The sequence below is a fragment of the Vanessa cardui genome, chromosome 19, assembly GCF_905220365.1.
Source record: "Vanessa cardui chromosome 19, ilVanCard2.1, whole genome shotgun sequence".
Classification (NCBI taxonomy): domain Eukaryota; kingdom Metazoa; phylum Arthropoda; class Insecta; order Lepidoptera; family Nymphalidae; genus Vanessa; species Vanessa cardui.
In genome coordinates, this window is record NC_061141.1 from 6,588,617 (window position 1) to 6,607,155 (window position 18,539).

At 35.5% G+C, this 18,539-nt stretch overlaps 1 protein-coding gene across 1 annotated transcript in view; it reads right to left on the reverse strand.

The window, feature by feature from the left end:
* The window catches only part of LOC124537733 (myotubularin-related protein 6), a 64,324-nt gene that overhangs the window by 7,630 nt on the left and 38,155 nt on the right, over positions 1-18,539 (reverse strand). Inside the window, exons 2-9 of the mRNA XM_047114624.1 lie at positions 7,065-7,181; positions 5,503-5,665; positions 4,782-4,939; positions 4,023-4,195; positions 2,552-2,639; positions 2,235-2,367; positions 2,063-2,138; positions 1,832-1,988 (exon numbers count right to left, since the gene is read on the reverse strand). Coding sequence (XP_046970580.1) covers positions 1,832-1,988; positions 2,063-2,138; positions 2,235-2,367; positions 2,552-2,639; positions 4,023-4,195; positions 4,782-4,939; positions 5,503-5,665; positions 7,065-7,181 — 1,065 coding nt within the window. The remainder of the gene's footprint in view (positions 1-1,831; positions 1,989-2,062; positions 2,139-2,234; positions 2,368-2,551; positions 2,640-4,022; positions 4,196-4,781; positions 4,940-5,502; positions 5,666-7,064; positions 7,182-18,539) is intronic.

The following is an 18,539-nucleotide window of genomic DNA, read 5'->3' on the forward strand; positions in this document are numbered from 1 at the left end:
AGGTCGTCCCGCTCGCTCACCTGGTAGCCGTTGATGGTCCTGTAGTGCGGCTCGAGGCAGAGCGCGGCGAGCGAGCACACCTGCGCGGTGCGGTCCCACCCGTCGCTGCAGTGCACGCACACTGGTCGTTCTCTCTGTCTCTCTCACACACGCGCGCGCGCACAGTTCGTCCCGCTCGCTCACCTGGTAGCCGTTGATGGTCCTGTAGTGCGGCTCGAGGCAGAGCGCGGCGAGCGAGCACACCTGCGCGGTGCGGTCCCACCCGTCGCTGCAGTGCACGCACACTGGTCACTCTCTCTGTCTCTCTCTCACACACGCGCGCGCGCACAGTTCGTCCCGCTCGCTCACCTGGTAGCCGTTGATGGTCCTGTAGTGCGGCTCGAGGCAGAGCGCGGCGAGCGAGCACACCTGCGCGGTGCGGTCCCAGCCGTCGCTGCAGTGCACGCACACTGGTCACTCTCTCTGTCTCTCTCTCACACACGCGCGCGCGCACAGGTCGTCCCGCTCGCTCACCTGGTAGCCGTTGATGGTCCTGTAGTGCGGCTCGAGGCAGAGCGCGGCGAGCGAGCACACCTGCGCGGTGCGGTCCCACCCGTCGCTGCAGTGCACGCACACTGGTCGTTCTCTCTGTCTCTCTCACACACGCGCGCGCGCACAGTTCGTCCCGCTCGCTCACCTGGTAGCCGTTGATGGTCCTGTAGTGCGGCTCGAGGCAGAGCGCGGCGAGCGAGCACACCTGCGCGGTGCGGTCCCACCCGTCGCTGCAGTGCACGCACACTGGTCACTCTCTCTGTCTCTCTCTCACACACGCGCGCGCGCACAGTTCGTCCCGCTCGCTCACCTGGTAGCCGTTGATGGTCCTGTAGTGCGGCTCGAGGCAGAGCGCGGCGAGCGAGCACACCTGCGCGGTGCGGTCCCAGCCGTCGCTGCAGTGCACGCACACTGGTCACTCTCTCTGTCTCTCTCTCACACACGCGCGCGCGCACAGGTCGTCCCGCTCGCTCACCTGGTAGCCGTTGATGGTCCTGTAGTGCGGCTCGAGGCAGAGCGCGGCGAGCGAGCACACCTGCGCGGTGCGGTCCCAGCCGTCGCTGCAGTGCACGTACACTGGTCACTCTCTCTGTCTCTCTCTCACACACGCGCGCGCGCACAGGTCGTCCCGCTCGCTCACCTGGTAGCCGTTGATGGTCCTGTAGTGCGGCTCGAGGCAGAGCGCGGCGAGCGAGCACACCTGCGCGGTGCGGTCCCAGCCGTCGCTGCAGTGCACGTACACTGGTCACTCTCTCTGTCTCTCTCTCACACACGCGCGCGCGCACAGGTCGTCCCGCTCGCTCACCTGGTAGCCGTTGATGGTCCTGTAGTGCGGCTCGAGGCAGAGCGCGGCGAGCGAGCACACCTGCGCGGTGCGGTCCCACCCGTCGCTGCAGTGCACGCACACTGGTCACTCTCTCTGTCTCTCTCTCACACACGCGCGCGCGCACAGGTCGTCCCGCTCGCTCACCTGGTAGCCGTTGATGGTCCTGTAGTGCGGCTCGAGGCAGAGCGCGGCGAGCGAGCACACCTGCGCGGTGCGGTCCCAGCCGTCGCTGCAGTGCACGCACACTGGTCACTCTCTCTGTCTCTCTCTCACACACGCGCGCGCGCACAGGTCGTCCCGCTCGCTCACCTGGTAGCCGTTGATGGTCCTGTAGTGCGGCTCGAGGCAGAGCGCGGCGAGCGAGCACACCTGCGCGGTGCGGTCCCACCCGTCGCTGCAGTGCACGCACACTGGTCACTCTCTCTGTCTCTCTCTCACACACGCGCGCGCGCACAGTTCGTCCCGCTCGCTCACCTGGTAGCCGTTGATGGTCCTGTAGTGCGGCTCGAGGCAGAGCGCGGCGAGCGAGCACACCTGCGCGGTGCGGTCCCACCCGTCGCTGCAGTGCACGCACACGCTCACGCCACTCTCGATGGCGCTCGCGATCCACCACGACGTGTCCAGAATAGACCTATTTAAGGGGGAAAATCACTTGAGAATATTGCATTTTTTATAATACACTTGATTCTTAGGTAGAGGTCATACTTTATATGCTTAAGCCATCCCGAAGATTCCAGTCCATTGAGAAATGATGACATCGTTGGGCTGTTTTGTTCGCAAGCTAAAACATATATGGATTGTTAGCATAATTCAAAAAGTAAACGTTTCAATATAAGCAAGTAATTGTATTGTAAAGGCAATCATATAAATTGCTTACTTTCGACTATTTTTTGTAAACTCTTCCTCATGACATGAATATTCCCGATGCCCATGAACTGAAACTTGATATTTTCGTAGAAAGCTTCATTCTCATATCCTTTACCGGCTGCTCGGTTCACCATTGCGTTTATCTAAAAAAAAAGTATTGCAAAATAATTCATTACAAATATATAATACAGCAATATTTCTGCTTTTAAGGTATTCAAAATCGAAATATTTACTCAACAATAATTGTACAGTAATTTCTTTAATTTTTATTTAAAAGCCTAAATTATTATGTAAATTGTGTTTATATAATATAGAATATCATCTCACCCTGGGCCTTGTGTCCACAACATACATATAACCGCAGTTGGGATTCGCACGCCGAATCAGATCCAGCATTTGTTCGTCTTCCATACATCTGAAAATATTAACATATGTTAAAGGGGGACGAAAGGAGCGCCAAAAATAAATTGACCTCATGCCCATATAGGTAAATGTTCCTGAGTTATTATCATGGGCTAAATAATTTCTATAATGGACAGTCAAAGCAAGAAAAGGTTCGTCACCTTAAGATCTATTTTCGTGTGCTCAGTATGAGCGATAATCTGCTTTACCGATCGGGAATGACATATTGCGGACGCAATGATTCGATCTTTAGATTCAAAAGGTACTAAGAGTTTAAGCCTTGATAAAAGATTTGAAAACTGACGAAGGTTTTCTTACTCTGGCTGTACATATTGAGACGCGTTGTCCGATAGTTAGATTCAGCGCACTTAGTTACGGTCAATTGACTACAACTCATTTAGTTACACTTACGCGAGCTTACAGTTGTTGAAAGCAGCAATTTATTTGTATTCTTAATAATATACGAACTTCGTTATTACCTATTTCCTTGTCAACAAATTACTTCATCAATATTTAAAAACACATGACAGATACCTTGATTTGCCATTTCGATCTTTACCAGATTTACCTAAGAAATAGTTAAGGACCGGTATGTCGACATAGATTAACGAACATATATATCAATCATCAATAGATATATCAATAGCGATATAAACAGAAAATAAATTTATTTATATTTTCTCGAATGAGTAATTAAATTATTTCTTTTAGGTTCAAACCTAAATCTACAGTATACATGTTATAAGTTATCTTATTACATATTATAAGACAATCTACTCATTATAGTGATATTATAATTACAACAATGACGAACATTGAATCAAATAATTTCACTACAATACTATCAGAGCCATACTGAAAAAAATAAAAAGTATTGTGCAATTTGTGCTACATCTGCGTGACCGTTTCGGTATAATCTCTGAAGTAACGTATAAGTCAACGAAATTGTCTTAGGAATAGTACGACATAAATTAGATGTAGCATCGGATAATGCAATGAAATGAAAATAAAATAGATTACTGCCTATCGCGCCATTCGAAGCTATTCGTCGCTATAGATTCTCGCGTCAGTTCAAGCTGAGAAATCAAGTGCATGTAAATCAACGGTTCAAATTGACGAATATATGAGGTCATATGTTATTACAAATTATTACGTTTGTGTAAAGATCATATTCACATGAGAAATAAATGTTGATAATTTGGGATAGCGTACACAATTCGGATGTGATCGGTTTTACGAATTTTGCCGATGCTACATATAAGTTTTGTCGTACTATACAGCATTCATACTCCTGCCGCGCAAATCGACCAATGAGGTGCGAGTCGTTAGTTCTATAGGAATTCGACTCGTATGAACTATACAATGTTAGATTTATTGTGTCCAATAAAAGACTCACCGAGCCGAGAATCCACTCAAAGGCTGGCTGCATCGAGCAATGGCTGCTTTATTGTGATGTAAGTAAGCGAGAACTGGTAAGCGACCTCGCGATCTGAAGCTGGCGCTGCCTAAGAGCACAGCTGTAGAGGCTCGTGCTGGTACGTATATTTCACTTGGATACGTGTCGCAGAGCTGTAATAGTGTTTTAAATTATAATAAGAATAAGAAAATCTTTATTCAAACCCAAAAAAACAAGATATAGGAAATTAAAGATTAACTAACTGTAGTATTGAGCTCACATGACCCAGGAGTTAGAACGCGTGCATCTTAACCGATGATTTTGGGTTCAATCCCCAGACAAGCACTACTAAATATATGTGCTTAATTTGTGTTTATAATTCATCTCGTGCTCGGCGGTGAAGGAAAACATCGTGAGGAAACGTGCATGCGTCGAATTTCACCGAAATTCAGCCACATGTGTATTCTACCAATCCGGATTGGGACAGCGTGGTGGAACCCTCTCCTCAATGGGAGGCCTATAGGCCTAAGCCCAGCAGTGGGATATTAACAGGCAGCATGTTACTGTACTGTAACTGTGTATCAAGTTATGATTTTATAAAATCCACAGCATATACCATATACCCGCAATAAACATAAATTTCAATAAAACGATAGAAATGAAACTGAAATTCCATTTTAAAATTATCTTCTATTCATATATCACGTCTGGGAACAGACTGGAGACTATGATAAATGTTCAAATATAACATTAGCTTACTTCATATTCCTTGTTGGCGTTACAGAGAACCCACTGTTCATTCGGTACATTCATCCTTTGATACTCGGTCTGTATATCAAAGAAGTTCCATCCGGCTGACTTCGGTAAATCATCCGGAGTCGACTTGTAGTGGAAACAGTATAATTCATCCAAATGAACTGTAATTAAGACATTATTTTATAATGACATGAATAAATTAATATCGAAAATTATAAAGGAATTAATATTGACGACCTCCGTAGCCGAGTAGTGTGTACACCGGTTTTCATGGGTACGCCACTAAAAGGTCCCGGCTTCGATTCCCGGGCGAGTCGATGTAGCAAAAGTTCATTAGTTTTCTATGTTGTCTTGGGTCTGGGTGTTTGTGGTTACTTCGTTACATTTGATTTTCCATAACACAAGTGCTTTAGCTGCTAACATTTGGATCAGAGTAATGTATGTGATGTTGTTCAATAATTTTTTTCTTATTTAGAATAATGAATATGTATATATACGTACATTATATAATCATAAATGTAATCGAAATAAGTGATATATCATATCAACCATTTACTAGTAAATGTAAGTGAGCAGACTAGCAAACTAGCAATAACTTATGGTAGGTAGTAACTACAGATATACCTTAAATCACCAAAACCTACGCCACCAAACTTACTTAGATACATATAATAATTATGGGGGTCGTATTAAGATGAGCATTTTCCACAATAATGTAACTTACCTGGCTGACTTAATCTCAAGAGCGTCTGATGCATCTCGTGACAGTCCCTCTCGCGTGGTATCACGAAGAATACCGACTGAAAGGTTTTGGTTCGAACGAGCAATGGCGACCCCGTCGTGGTTATTGGTAGACGTTCGACGGACGATATGTGCATCAAAAGAATCTAGAAAGAGTAACGTAACACTATTAAAGGTAACTTTTAATTAACAATGCCTACATAGAAGAATATTGGGGAACCTAAAAGAAAGCCAGAGGTTATTTAATGATTTTTTAGAAAAGACGATAAAATCAAATCAAAATAAACTTTATTCAAATTGGCTTTTACAAGCCCTTTTGAGTCGTCATTTAACAATTAAGCGAAGCTACCACCGGTTCGGAAAGTAGATTCTACCGAGAAGAACCGGCAAGAAACCCAGTTACCCTTATTCAACATTTAAAAAATACAGTCATATTAGTAAAATACAATTATACAAGTATGTAATGTATCCTGCTTGGAAGTCAACAGGTACTAAATCAACGCAAAAAAATTTTTATCATCTATAAAACTTGTATCGAATGATATGCCTTTTTTACCAATGTATTTTTTATGATTTGAATTTACGGCAAAGTTAAAAAAAACTGGTAGTATAAAATAAAATAAAAATAAGCGTGGTGCAGGACCGATCGATCGACCGTCGTTGATCGATGACATCCCATTGATCAATGACGTAGAATGAAATAGTCGACTTCAAACGACACTTTCCACTTACGATCCTTATATCATTGATCCATTTTTAATACTCATGAACCCTTTGCCATCACCACGTCGTCCGTAAATAAATGTATAACTAATATAATAAATAATATAATATGTGAAAACAAAATTATAAAAATAATGCTGGAAATCGATTTTAGATAATCGATTAAAACACCGAAATAAAATCAATAAGACATTTCTGAAATTATTTTAATCAATCGTAGTAGATCTTTAAAGTTATGTCTAATTACGTGTAAATACAATACTGTACACATCGTATAAATTAATATATGTCGACGTCTCTAAATACCGTGTTTTCTGAAATAAAAAATAATAGGAGCAACTGTATATCCTCATTTTACGAATAAGATATTGTCCCTACTGTCCAATTTGGTTCACATTACGTATCTCACAATTTGTATTCCTATAATTTTCTTTGATATCAATGTTTCAGTTGAACCACCTTGTTATTCAGTGGCTAGCTGATAACTACGGTGTTCTTGGCCCCAAACTATGGGTCAGGAAAATAAAAAGTTATTAGAAAAATTTTGTATGAAGCCCTGTTTAATGTAGAAAGTGGTGTTTATACTTCTATTGCTTCGTAGAAAGTAACTTAATCCGTTGGCCCTGAACTGTCCTTTCTCGAATTATTTTTCGTCGTGACTGATTGCCATCCCATTGGACAATATAGGTGAGGTTAAACAGAGAATACACACAAACACAAACCTGTACACTAAAATGCATTATGCGCAAATGTATAGTCTTCCTGGATAAAGGAACGAAAAACATAGTCTTCATCATACAGTGAAAGAAGTTATGAACTTACCCATGTCTCTTTTCTCATTTCATGATCGACAAATATCAGATGTGTCGTGGCGAAGTACAGCGTGCCCTTTGATGGATTTCGAAGATTATATTTATCCAGCATCTGAACGTTCTCCAACTGCAACAATATGATTATTGACAATTTAATAAAAATCGATAAGACAAAAACTATATCTGTTCCAGTTTCAAAATAAAAAAAAAAAAAATATATCTGAAATCTAGTGATTCGGATGCCAAATTCAATATTAAAGAACTTCAAGTTACTACTGGATGAGGGTCTACAGGTCGGTAGCGTGATTTGATACAGCTTTTACTTGATAATGGGAATATATAGGCGAGGTATTTCCGAAACAAAATGAGACCGGGGTAATAAATAACGAGAAAGCGAAAAACATCACATTGGTGAACATTTTACCACAAATTAAATACTCGTACCGATGCTGTTTTACAACCTGTTTATTTTTATCATTTCATGGGACAAATTAAATTTATTTAATTATAAAATTATGACTTTTGATCTTGTATAACAATGTCTGCCTTAGTTATAATAGCTTTAAGCTCATTGGCCTATGTATATGTATATGGTTAACATTTCTTATATACTATATACCTATGAATATACTCCAAAAATTAGTATATTTTTAGTTAGTTGCCATAGCAAGCTACACAATATACATCATCGATTTTCTGTTATTAAAAGCTTAAATTGGAATTTAATTTCCTCACTAACTACTCAAAGTTTATATAGTATTTATATAGTCTATATATTCAATCTTCATTAATAAGTCACGGGCATAATGAAAGCTTTATATAGCTGACCCTTTGTGAGTTTTTATTTTAATATTTAATATCCGGCAAGAAATAATATATAATTAGTCCTGTTATGGCTTGGACCTTTATAACCGTAGACCTTTGTTTATATAAATTATGGAGAAAGCGTTAAATAATTAATCGTATAATGAGATTATTTTAAATAACGTGGATGTTGAGGTAGCTTTTAAAAATAAATAATATATTACGCTCTCCAACCCTCAGGAATCAACTAATTTACCTGGATTAAAAGTTTTCTATGTGTTGGATAAAGTTTTTATTAATACAAAGTAGTTAGCTCAAGATTCGAGTCGAGAGAAAAAGAGATGAAGATGTTTCATCAAGACTTGCATTACCACCTTCGTCACATTATACTTACAAAAAAAATTGCCTTTTTTAAATTTCGTAAAAATCGAACAAATAATTCTTAAGTTTTTACGATAATATTTTTACCTATTATGGTGCAAAAACTCAATGCTGCAATAAAGTTATTTATTTTGTATAATTGGTTATGCGTTGTACAAATTGAAATTAACTTTAATGTATTTAACCAATAATCTTACTAAAAGCAGTATCAATGTATATTTGCGCATGAATGGTACAATTATACATTGATGTTTGTAAAAGGTGTGTTCGAATAAATAATTCATCTTCATTGCTCTAACAACATTTCTAGAAATCCCGTCTAAACCTCATTACATTGCTGTTTTACGCTCCCTCTGCACAAAATATATTCTTCAGTAATGTTGTTGGTTTGTCTCTGTTTTAACATTAAATATTTAATGCTTCGAAGGGATGATAAATTTTAATATACTTTTTTATGTAAAGATCTAAAGAAATTCTTAATTTTTACAAAATTAAATGGATCGTGTATATCCAAATACTACTCTCCCTTAATTTTCTTTGAAAGCATTAAAATTTTTGTATAAATAAATAAGGATTTACTTTGACGGGATGACGAATTTTTTCATTCGAATGTCAAAACAATGCTGATGACAAGAAAGAAATAAATTTTAACTTAACATAGCTATGCCCGCGACTTCGTTTGAATTTAACAAAAAAGTTGTTGTGTAGTTCGCAGAGTTTACTAAGTTAACAAATAATTTCTGTATTAGGTAGCTTTGAGAGAGAAATTCGATGTGACGGCGGCACTGTGGAGGGCTAAACGCGTTATTGGACAGTATTTGGATATTGCGGCCTGACTTTATTATAATTTTATATCAAAATCTAAAATAAATAAAGTAGCCTAAGTTACTCTTTATTACATCAGCTATCTGCTATTGAAAATCCCGTCAAAATCAGTACTGCCAGACAAAAATTGTAAAAAATATTATTTTGGTATATGTATCGTGTACATTATGCATTTCATAAAAAGCCGTTATTTTAATTTAACAAACAAATACCCCAATTTTATTATATGGACTGATAGTAGATAGATAAAAGCTATAGATAAAAACAGTGCATTCGTACCACACCGTATCACTTTCCAATGATGAAGAATATCGTGTGATCACTATCAATGTTGAATATAAACGGGAAATGCATCCATTATTCTATCGTTCTTAGAAATCGATCACAACGTTCTTAATGTGCCTTTCATTTGCTGGATTAAAATCTTTTAGATTTCATTCATTACACTATTACACTATTTTAAGAGAGTAATTACATTTAGAAAATACAGAGAGTAGTTTTTGAGTTTAGTCTAAAACAAATACCCAAGTATTTGTTTTCGACTAAAATCTATATAGCGTCAAGCCTTTGCGATTTTTTTATATATTTATGGCAACATAATAGTATTATTTGAAATAGATCATAAATAGAAACCGTCACAATAGAGAGATATCTCATGACAAAAGCTTTTAGTGAACATTTATTGTAAAAGTACACTTCAGCTATTCAATAATAAACCGTTATTCGACATAATATTCTTTTCTAAAATTAAACCTCAATTACAGGTTAATTAATTATATTATCTTCCCTTTTGAATAACAATACTTCAAAACTATCAAAGTCTAAATCTCGTTTCACAAGTAACCGCTCGAGGTAAGGAGTAAGAAGTCTCTTTAATTTCGAATAAATTTTGGGTAAGGGAATATTGCTATGGAAACATTGCCCGAGGTGACTTTGTAACAATTTCCAAGTTTGTAAATGAATGCGTATACTAGGCGGCTGCTTTCATTATTAGGAGTGTTGTGTGGTTTTTGTTTGAAGAGGATTATTTACGCATATTTTGTAATATCATCGTAGGGTTAAGTTGAAAACAAACGAATCCTTACGAGCTAGTAGGCTATGGAGATACTATTTAAATTTTATATTTTTGATCGATCACAAAAGTCATAACATTCCTTATTGAATCAAGTTGTTACAAACACTTAAAAATGTCATTTATCTAATTAAATTTAATGTTACCGAGAATATCCTCCAAGACACATAGTAATTACTTTTTCCTTACATTTAATTGCACGGATTCACCATTACCATCGACCATACCAAGTTTGCAGCAGAGTTGATGAATCGTCTGTCAAAATATCGTTACGCCAAATGAATATCTAAATGATTGATCAATTTGAAGGCATATGCATGTCAACAAAGTGTGATTAATTTAGGTTTCAACTAATCCAATAATACTAGTAGTCCACCGCGTTTTAGGGCATTGGTTGTCATGTCTCAGGCAAAAATGTCATGTCCTTTCTATGTCTTTTCTTGAAGTTTAAGATTGCTTTATACCAAACTTTATCAAATTCGATTCGGGAGTTTGGTCGTGAAAGAGCGACAAACAGAGTTACTTTTGCATTAATAATATTAATATAGCTGTATAAACCACAAGGTATTGACTTAAATAAAGGCTTTTTTTAAAACTAATTAAAACATAAGAGGTTATTAACGCTCTAGAAAGGATGAAAGAAGCTAAATTAAAAATTATCTAAGCAAACTGAGATGATTAAAAAATGACTAAAAAACGATGTTTTAAAAATATATATATAAAAAGAAACCCTTTAAAGTTTGTCCCTTTTATCTAAACTGTAAGCCGTCTTCTTTTTCACTGTCAGAGGCAAATCTGTTTTTATTGTTTGACGTATGGCTTAAGCTTGAAGCTGTTTAAATGATATGACATAAACAGTATCCAAAAAATAGTGTGATCCCGTAATAATTACACGTGAATCTTAAACTGTTAACTTAACTGTTTCAGTTTTATGTTTATAATTAACTAGCGACCCGCCCTGTCTTCGCATGGGTGCAATGCTAATACTGAATAGACTACAGAATATGTTTATTTATGAGATCATATTAGAAGCACCTAAAATGATCAGCGCATTTTACTATATCCTTTCTATCGAATCACTCTATCTATTAAAAAAACCGCATCAAAATCCGTTGTACACTTTTAAAGATTTAAGCATGCATAAAGATATAGGGACAGAGGAAGCGCTTTGTATATACTATGCAGTGATATAACATGCTCGGCAATAAAGAAAACCATCGTGGGAAAACCTGTATTTTTCAATATAAAATTCCGCCTTAATTTATTTCATAAATGTGTACTGATCACAGCTCACATAATATTTCCTTCATAGATATTACACTGTATGGTTAATTTGTATTTTAATGAAATTTAAAATATTATTCATCAGGTTAAAATATAATTTAAAATGATCAGAGTGTCATGAATATATTATGAACAATAAATAACCACGCTAACTCTTAACACTTGAGACCGAGGATCAAGGACGCGTCAAAGTGAACGCGATAAGCCTGTCATTTCCATATCACAGCAGTAAAAACCTTCTAAGAGTCGAGTTAAATTAATCACCACATGGCATACAGCGAGCTCTTACTTAAGTTATATAGAGCATCTGCAGTACTTACTGCTGCAGTACATACTGAGCAGTACTATAAGTATTTAATAACATATCTATATCGAAAAAATCTTCTAAGAAACTTTCATGGCTTTTATTTTGTTTGTTTCTTAAATAGATTAACATCTATTTCAGAATAAAATTAAACATCGGTCTATTTAAAAGGGGACAACTAATCGTTCAAGATCATATTATGTAATAAATAAAATAAAAAGTATATACTCCATTTACTTAAATTAATTATTTATTAACACTTACCCACCTACTCTTATATACATATAATCATGTACGAATATTTAATTAAATCAGTTCATACCAGAAAAAAGTCAGTTATATCGATCATATCACAGACTTTGCCCTCGATGTCTTAATTATCTCATCGGAATTCCTTGCACGACGATAATACGACGATCCTCTGAAAAAAGGGAAGCTATTCACGGTGTCTCAATCCGACCGACATTGTTATTTTTTCAGAAGATACCTCTCCTTATTGTGTATCTTTTCATCGATAGTCTCTTGGCCTTCGACATATATAATATGAGACATTCTGTGTTGTCATTAATATAAAAAAATGTAACCCTAGTATATTCTAAAAGGTATTTTTTTTTCAAATAAATTTGCGACATCGTATTTCATTTAGAGGATTATAAATAAAAATTTTAACAAAAAGAAAAACCGACTTAAAACAAAACACTATTTTAAAACAAATGAATATGCACTAAAAAGTAATAAAAATCATTGCGTATTCAACATATTTTTTAGAGTCCTCCTAAATAAAATGAAATGAAAAATATTAGACTACTTAAAAGTCGATTTACGATTACGTCAGAAACTACTTCGAGGACAATTTCAAAGGAAACTTGCGAATAAAGCAAAAATAGACTTTCGAAAATGCGGCTTTAATTCGTCATGCGGCATATACTACAAGGATCCCTCGAAAGCGCTGTAATCGAACTCAGCAAAAAAACTTTGAAAAAGAGCTAATATATGTCGTACATCATATGACCTCACATCACATACACAAAATTTGATTAAAGATATTAATAAATTCTGCCCCATATCGCACCATAACTGTGAGCCGTATATGAGTTCCATCACTACATAGTATAAAACAAAGTCGCTTTCTCTGTCCCTATATCTTTAAATCTACGCAGCGGATTTTGATGCGTTTTATACATCACATTTACCAACTTTCTAAACCTGTACAGGTTGATCAATATTTCATAAAAATACCAGACTATTTTCGAGTATTTCTACAGCTGAAGATCAACCTTCTACAATCTAATCACGTATCAATACCACCTGGTATTAAGTACTTGCACGCATTGAATGCAAATTCTTGATAATAATAAAACTAATATTTGTAATGATTATAATTTTTAAAAAACATCATCAAATGAAACATTTTTTCTGTTAACAATAACAAGTTTTGACTTTTGCGATTATAAGACGCACTACTCCATCCTAGATACTATGTCGGAAGTTTATGCAAGCAAATTAATGATGGTATTATTTGTAACTAAATGTTCTTAATTAGAGTTGTTTATAAAAAAAGGAATTATATTGGGAAAATAACAAAAGTACTCAGAGAAAACTTTAAAAAAAATATATTATTTACTTCGATTAGGAGGCATTTTTTTCTTATCAAAAGTATTTTTAGCAGCATATTTAACGAAATCCTCGACTACACGTTGAAGCGGTGCTATCTGTTGATCTGCTAGTGCTAGCAACTGATTGCGGCGTTGATTTAAAACGTCCATTGTGCGAGAGGAACATGATTCTAAAGCATCTCCTGCTTTTACAAGCGCGGCACATGATTTTATGGCCTCAGCTGCTGCAAATTTGCCTCCTTCGAAGAAAAGCTTTATTCTTGACATAAATTTTACGTTCGACATTCTTGCTTTTTGTAAACTAATCTTTATTATATCTTTATAATCATTTATTGCCGAATCCAAGGATTCTTCAAACAACTGTCTGTGCTTTCCCAATCGATATGCATAGCTGGTCATTTTTAGTCTCTTAAATTCAGGATCAATTGTTTCTTTAACCAATAACATATCCATATTAGTTTTAATTGTTTTTATCCATTTAGTAAAAGGATATAGGTCCGGTGCATCAATCGCCTTAAACTCCGATGCTTCTATAGGTAGCCTATCAATTATATTATACATGGCATCCAAGTGGGAATTAAGGCGTGATTCGTGGAATCGTATCTCTGCCAGGCGTGCTTCACGAGCAGCTTCTATTCGTTCTTTGCGTATGCTATGACTTATGACCTTAAGAGAACATCTCATGTTTACAAGTGAACATTTTTCATCCACCCATTTTCTTGAATGTCCGTTCAAGTATTCAGAGATAAGAAGTAAAATATTATCAAAAGATTCCAGATAGTTATTTATACATACATTTATTTCCTGTTCTTGAAGTTGAGTTTGAAGAATAGTTTGCAAAATCGGTGCACGTAAAGACAAAACTTCCTGAAAGTTTGATGTAGAATCTGCGGAAGTAATCGGAGTGTCTAGGGGTTGCGCTTTATTATAAAGCTTATCTAATAAGCAGGAAAATTCAGAACTTATAATAGCAAACATGGTTAGAGTGAATTTCATGAAATCTTCAATCTTAGCGTATTCAGCTTCCTTTTGTTGACAAAACGTGTCTCCTTTCTTGTTTAAATAGTTATTGATAACCTCAAATTGTTGCTGAAGTTTATCAAAGTCAAGAGCACAACGCATTTGTTCTAAAGCAATATTAAAGTTAACTTCATTTGAAAGTTCAATTGCATCAAATGTCGTCTGCGTATCATCCAAGCTTAGCATCATGAATTTTTGCACTAAGGACAAACGATTATCATGGTCATTGCATATACGACATAACTCTGATAAAATTAAGTATATGTCATGAAGACTTTTAAAAAGAGAAGTCAATATTTTTTGTAGGTTTAAACCATCGGTTTCTATTATTTTGCATATATTATTTAAATCCTCATTATTATATTGTTCATTATATTTTGATAAGAGACCGAAAGTATCACTGACAATATTATTCAAATTTAAAACTTCAAAACTACTCCTGTTATTTAATAAATTGTTACTTCTATTTCCAACACTATTGTACAAAGTATCTAATTCAACAGATATTTTATGAAGAGCTATAGAACATGCAGTGTTATATGCTTCCAAAATTTCAGAAACATTTTTTTTAACTTGGTCCAAATTTAATACATCTTTCGATATTTGATTTTTCTCATATTCAGCGCTGGATTGTTTTCCAAAGTTAGCATGCTTCAACAATGGTGAACTTTCGCTTTTGAGACAAAATTCATTGATCACTGAATGTGCGTGTACAATGCGTTCCTCTAACTGTAGTCGAAACTGTGCTTCCACCTCCATATAAGCCCTGGAGTTGCTAAGTAACTGATGATTTATATCATACATCTGTTCATCAAATTCATGCAGCAAACTCGAAGGTGGCTTGTGTCCAACAGTTATTAGGTGTTGAAACTGACGCTTTAAAATCATTTTTAATTTATCGGCTCGTCGCCTCTCCAGAGCAAGAGATTCTAGTTTGAATTTTGCGAGATTTTCTGTTCTTTGTACAGATATTTTTGTAATCTCTTTAAGGGCATTATTGCGATCTTCGACTGATAAAGGTAAACTATTCGATTTATATTTTGCTATGATTTTTTTTATATCTGCGTCACTATCTTGGATGTCACTCAACAAAATTTCTGCAATATTTCTCACTTTTGTGTTAATGTCATTATTAATAGATTTTGCTTCGTCTAGTAGATTGTTAAGAACACTTTCATGTTTCATTTCGCGGTTTTTAAGAAAATTTATAAGAGTTGGGCCGCATTTTCGAGGTACCAAATTATCAGGCAAAGCTGAAACCGCTGCTAAATCATCTGAGCACCCTGCTAATGCAATTAATGGTTTTTTCGCTGTTTCACTACACACGCACTTTATTTCTTCAGATTGTAAACTTCTCTGGTTCATATTGTTTTAAAATAAATAAATATTTTCAAAATAAAGTTTGCAATCAATAAACCAATACAAATGTCACGTCACATCAAAAGTATGAACAAAACATCATAAATTATTTTATAAAATATAAGTACAAAAAGGTTTTATAGAAAAAATATATTTCATATTTTCCTAGAATGCGATACTGTTTTTGTTATGAATGATTGAAAAATTTATCCTTAGAATTATGAATAAACCAACCAAACCACGCAAAACTCAAAAATGACCTAGAGGGTACACGTAAAATTTAATATAACATATTATGAATATAATTTCCATTTGAATTCTAAACATTCACTTCGTTTACAAAATTATGTCATCACGTGAAGTTGTATGAACAGCATTAATAATATATACAATGTTGTTGACAGATCTGCATAAATTTACAGACTAGCTGCTCTGAATTAGCATAAAAACAATCATTAAATTTAAAATATAAAATATATTTTTATTATTCAATATAAAATTGCACAAACCAAATGTAGTGCCACTTCAGAGTTTTCTGAATTTGTTTTGGGATAAACTAGTTATTATTAATTTACATAAAATGGTCAAAAAAGCAATGTAAAACACATATTTGTATACATTTGTAAGCGTGATATGATTTCATTACCAATCTCGATCAACCCATGAAACAGACTCTCTTATTTTTTATAAACCTACAAAAAAATGTCTTCTTTTCAATTTTTTTACTTTTCTGTCAACACGTCCTCCAGACACATACTTAATGAGAAAATATTAATAATTCAATATTCATCTTAATTTCTCGCTTGAGTTGGCCGATTTACTAAACAGCTTTCCTTGAACATGAATAATAATTAAATTGATGGCGCGCATTAAGATTTACGACTCAAAATACCAAATTAAATACTTAACACTGGAAATGTATTTATATCATATATTTCACTAAAACAAAAGACAAGGAGACAAGCAAAATCTTAAGCCGATTATACAACATACGTTCAACTCCACCAGGAGACATTGTGTTTGTAAAACACGCCATTCCTACCCCTATCAATGTGCTGATGAGATATGAGATGCACTTTTGTGACGGAAATTAGTCCGTCTCTTTGGGGATACTAATTTCCCTTTTAACCAAACACATTAAGGCATAGTATTTATGTTTGACGTTAGAATAACTAATGAGCGGTAGTACTTAACCAAAAAGACTAGCAAATTCCCTCTACATGGCTTACTTGTCTATTTGAGAATATCTAATGAAGTTTATCTGGTGTTGCGATTGCTGGAGCTATATCATTCACGTAGCACGAGTTGCTACTTTCGCAACAATTTTACTATATTTTATAGGCTTTAACCCGACAAATTTTGATTTTTATTGTGCCAGTAACCCAATTTATTTTAAAATAAATTGTTTTCACGCCTGATTTTTGTATTTTACATAATACTGCTACTATTTTTACAGTACTAAAACTCTTCTGAAAGCTGGTTCAGAAGACGTAAGCAATTCTGTTCAACTTTTCAACCGATGATTTATTCACATATAACTTTACAATAGTGCTTGATCCTTTTCTCGAAAAATGCTAAGTTTTGCTTAAAGTTCTGGAACCCACAGTACAAAATACGTTGTAAAACAATTATATAATAATAAAAAAAGTCGCATTTTTATTTATTTAAAGAAGGAAAGGAAAGTATAATATGTTATAAAGGATGATAATAATTAATAGCTTAATCCGATGCGGCGTTTGTAGTAATTAAGCCATTTGAGAAAATCCTAGTAATTAAGTATCGCAAACACCTGCTTCTCACGCACGACCCGTCTTAGTATCTAGGTTAACAAAGACATATTACGAGTACAATTAATGAATTATAAAATAAACGATAATAAATAAAATTTTGCTTTGGTGCTATTTATTCTGTCCAGATAGGTGAGGTAACAGACAATCAGGAAAATTCTATTCAATTTTGAGTTAAGTTTTGCTCGAAAAATAAACATAGTTAAGAAAATAAAATATGAATAATAATTATTTATAACTTTAAAATAAAGCGATTGTAAATAGAGAATCTCAGCTAAATTAAACATGGTTATCATATGAGGTGATCTAAATGGAGAGTAAAATAAAAAATACTAATAAAAATATGTTAAACAATGTTCTAGTTTAGGTTATATATTTTTTCGATAAAAAAAACATTTTTTCTCTTAACTCTGAATATCTCTGAATATCTTTACAAAAACGCTTCTTGGAAAGGTCAAAGCCGTGGTTTTATAAAGATTCTCCCAAAACTTTCTTCCGTCACCTTAAGAACTGAAACTGCTCGGTTGTCACCCATAGTTACATCAGAATTTTATATCAGTCCAAAAATATTTGGAAATCTTTAAGAATGTCCCGTAATTTGCTCCAATTCTTTTTTTTAATTATTTTGATGTAATATATCTATTTATCTATCTATCTACATATATATATCGGTTGACCATTGTGCTTAAATCGACTAGTATGTCCTAACGACAAACGGCCTTATTCACTTTTTTATGCGGTTATTCATGTAAGTTATATGTTGTAATTTCAACTGTCATAATTTTTTTTTATTTTACAGCCCGTGGTACAGTACATATATTTTATTATTCGGTTTAAGTAGTAAAATTGTAATTGTAGCTTTTTTTCAAATAAAACAGCGACATAATCTTTCAGCGCGCCTTCTGATTAAAATTACGCCTCCAAGTTTCATCTACAATAAACAAGACAAAACAAAACAAAAAGTCAGCCAAAACTGCGAAACTGAAACTTTTCAAGATTCGTCGTATAATATTAACAATTTAACGAGTGTCTT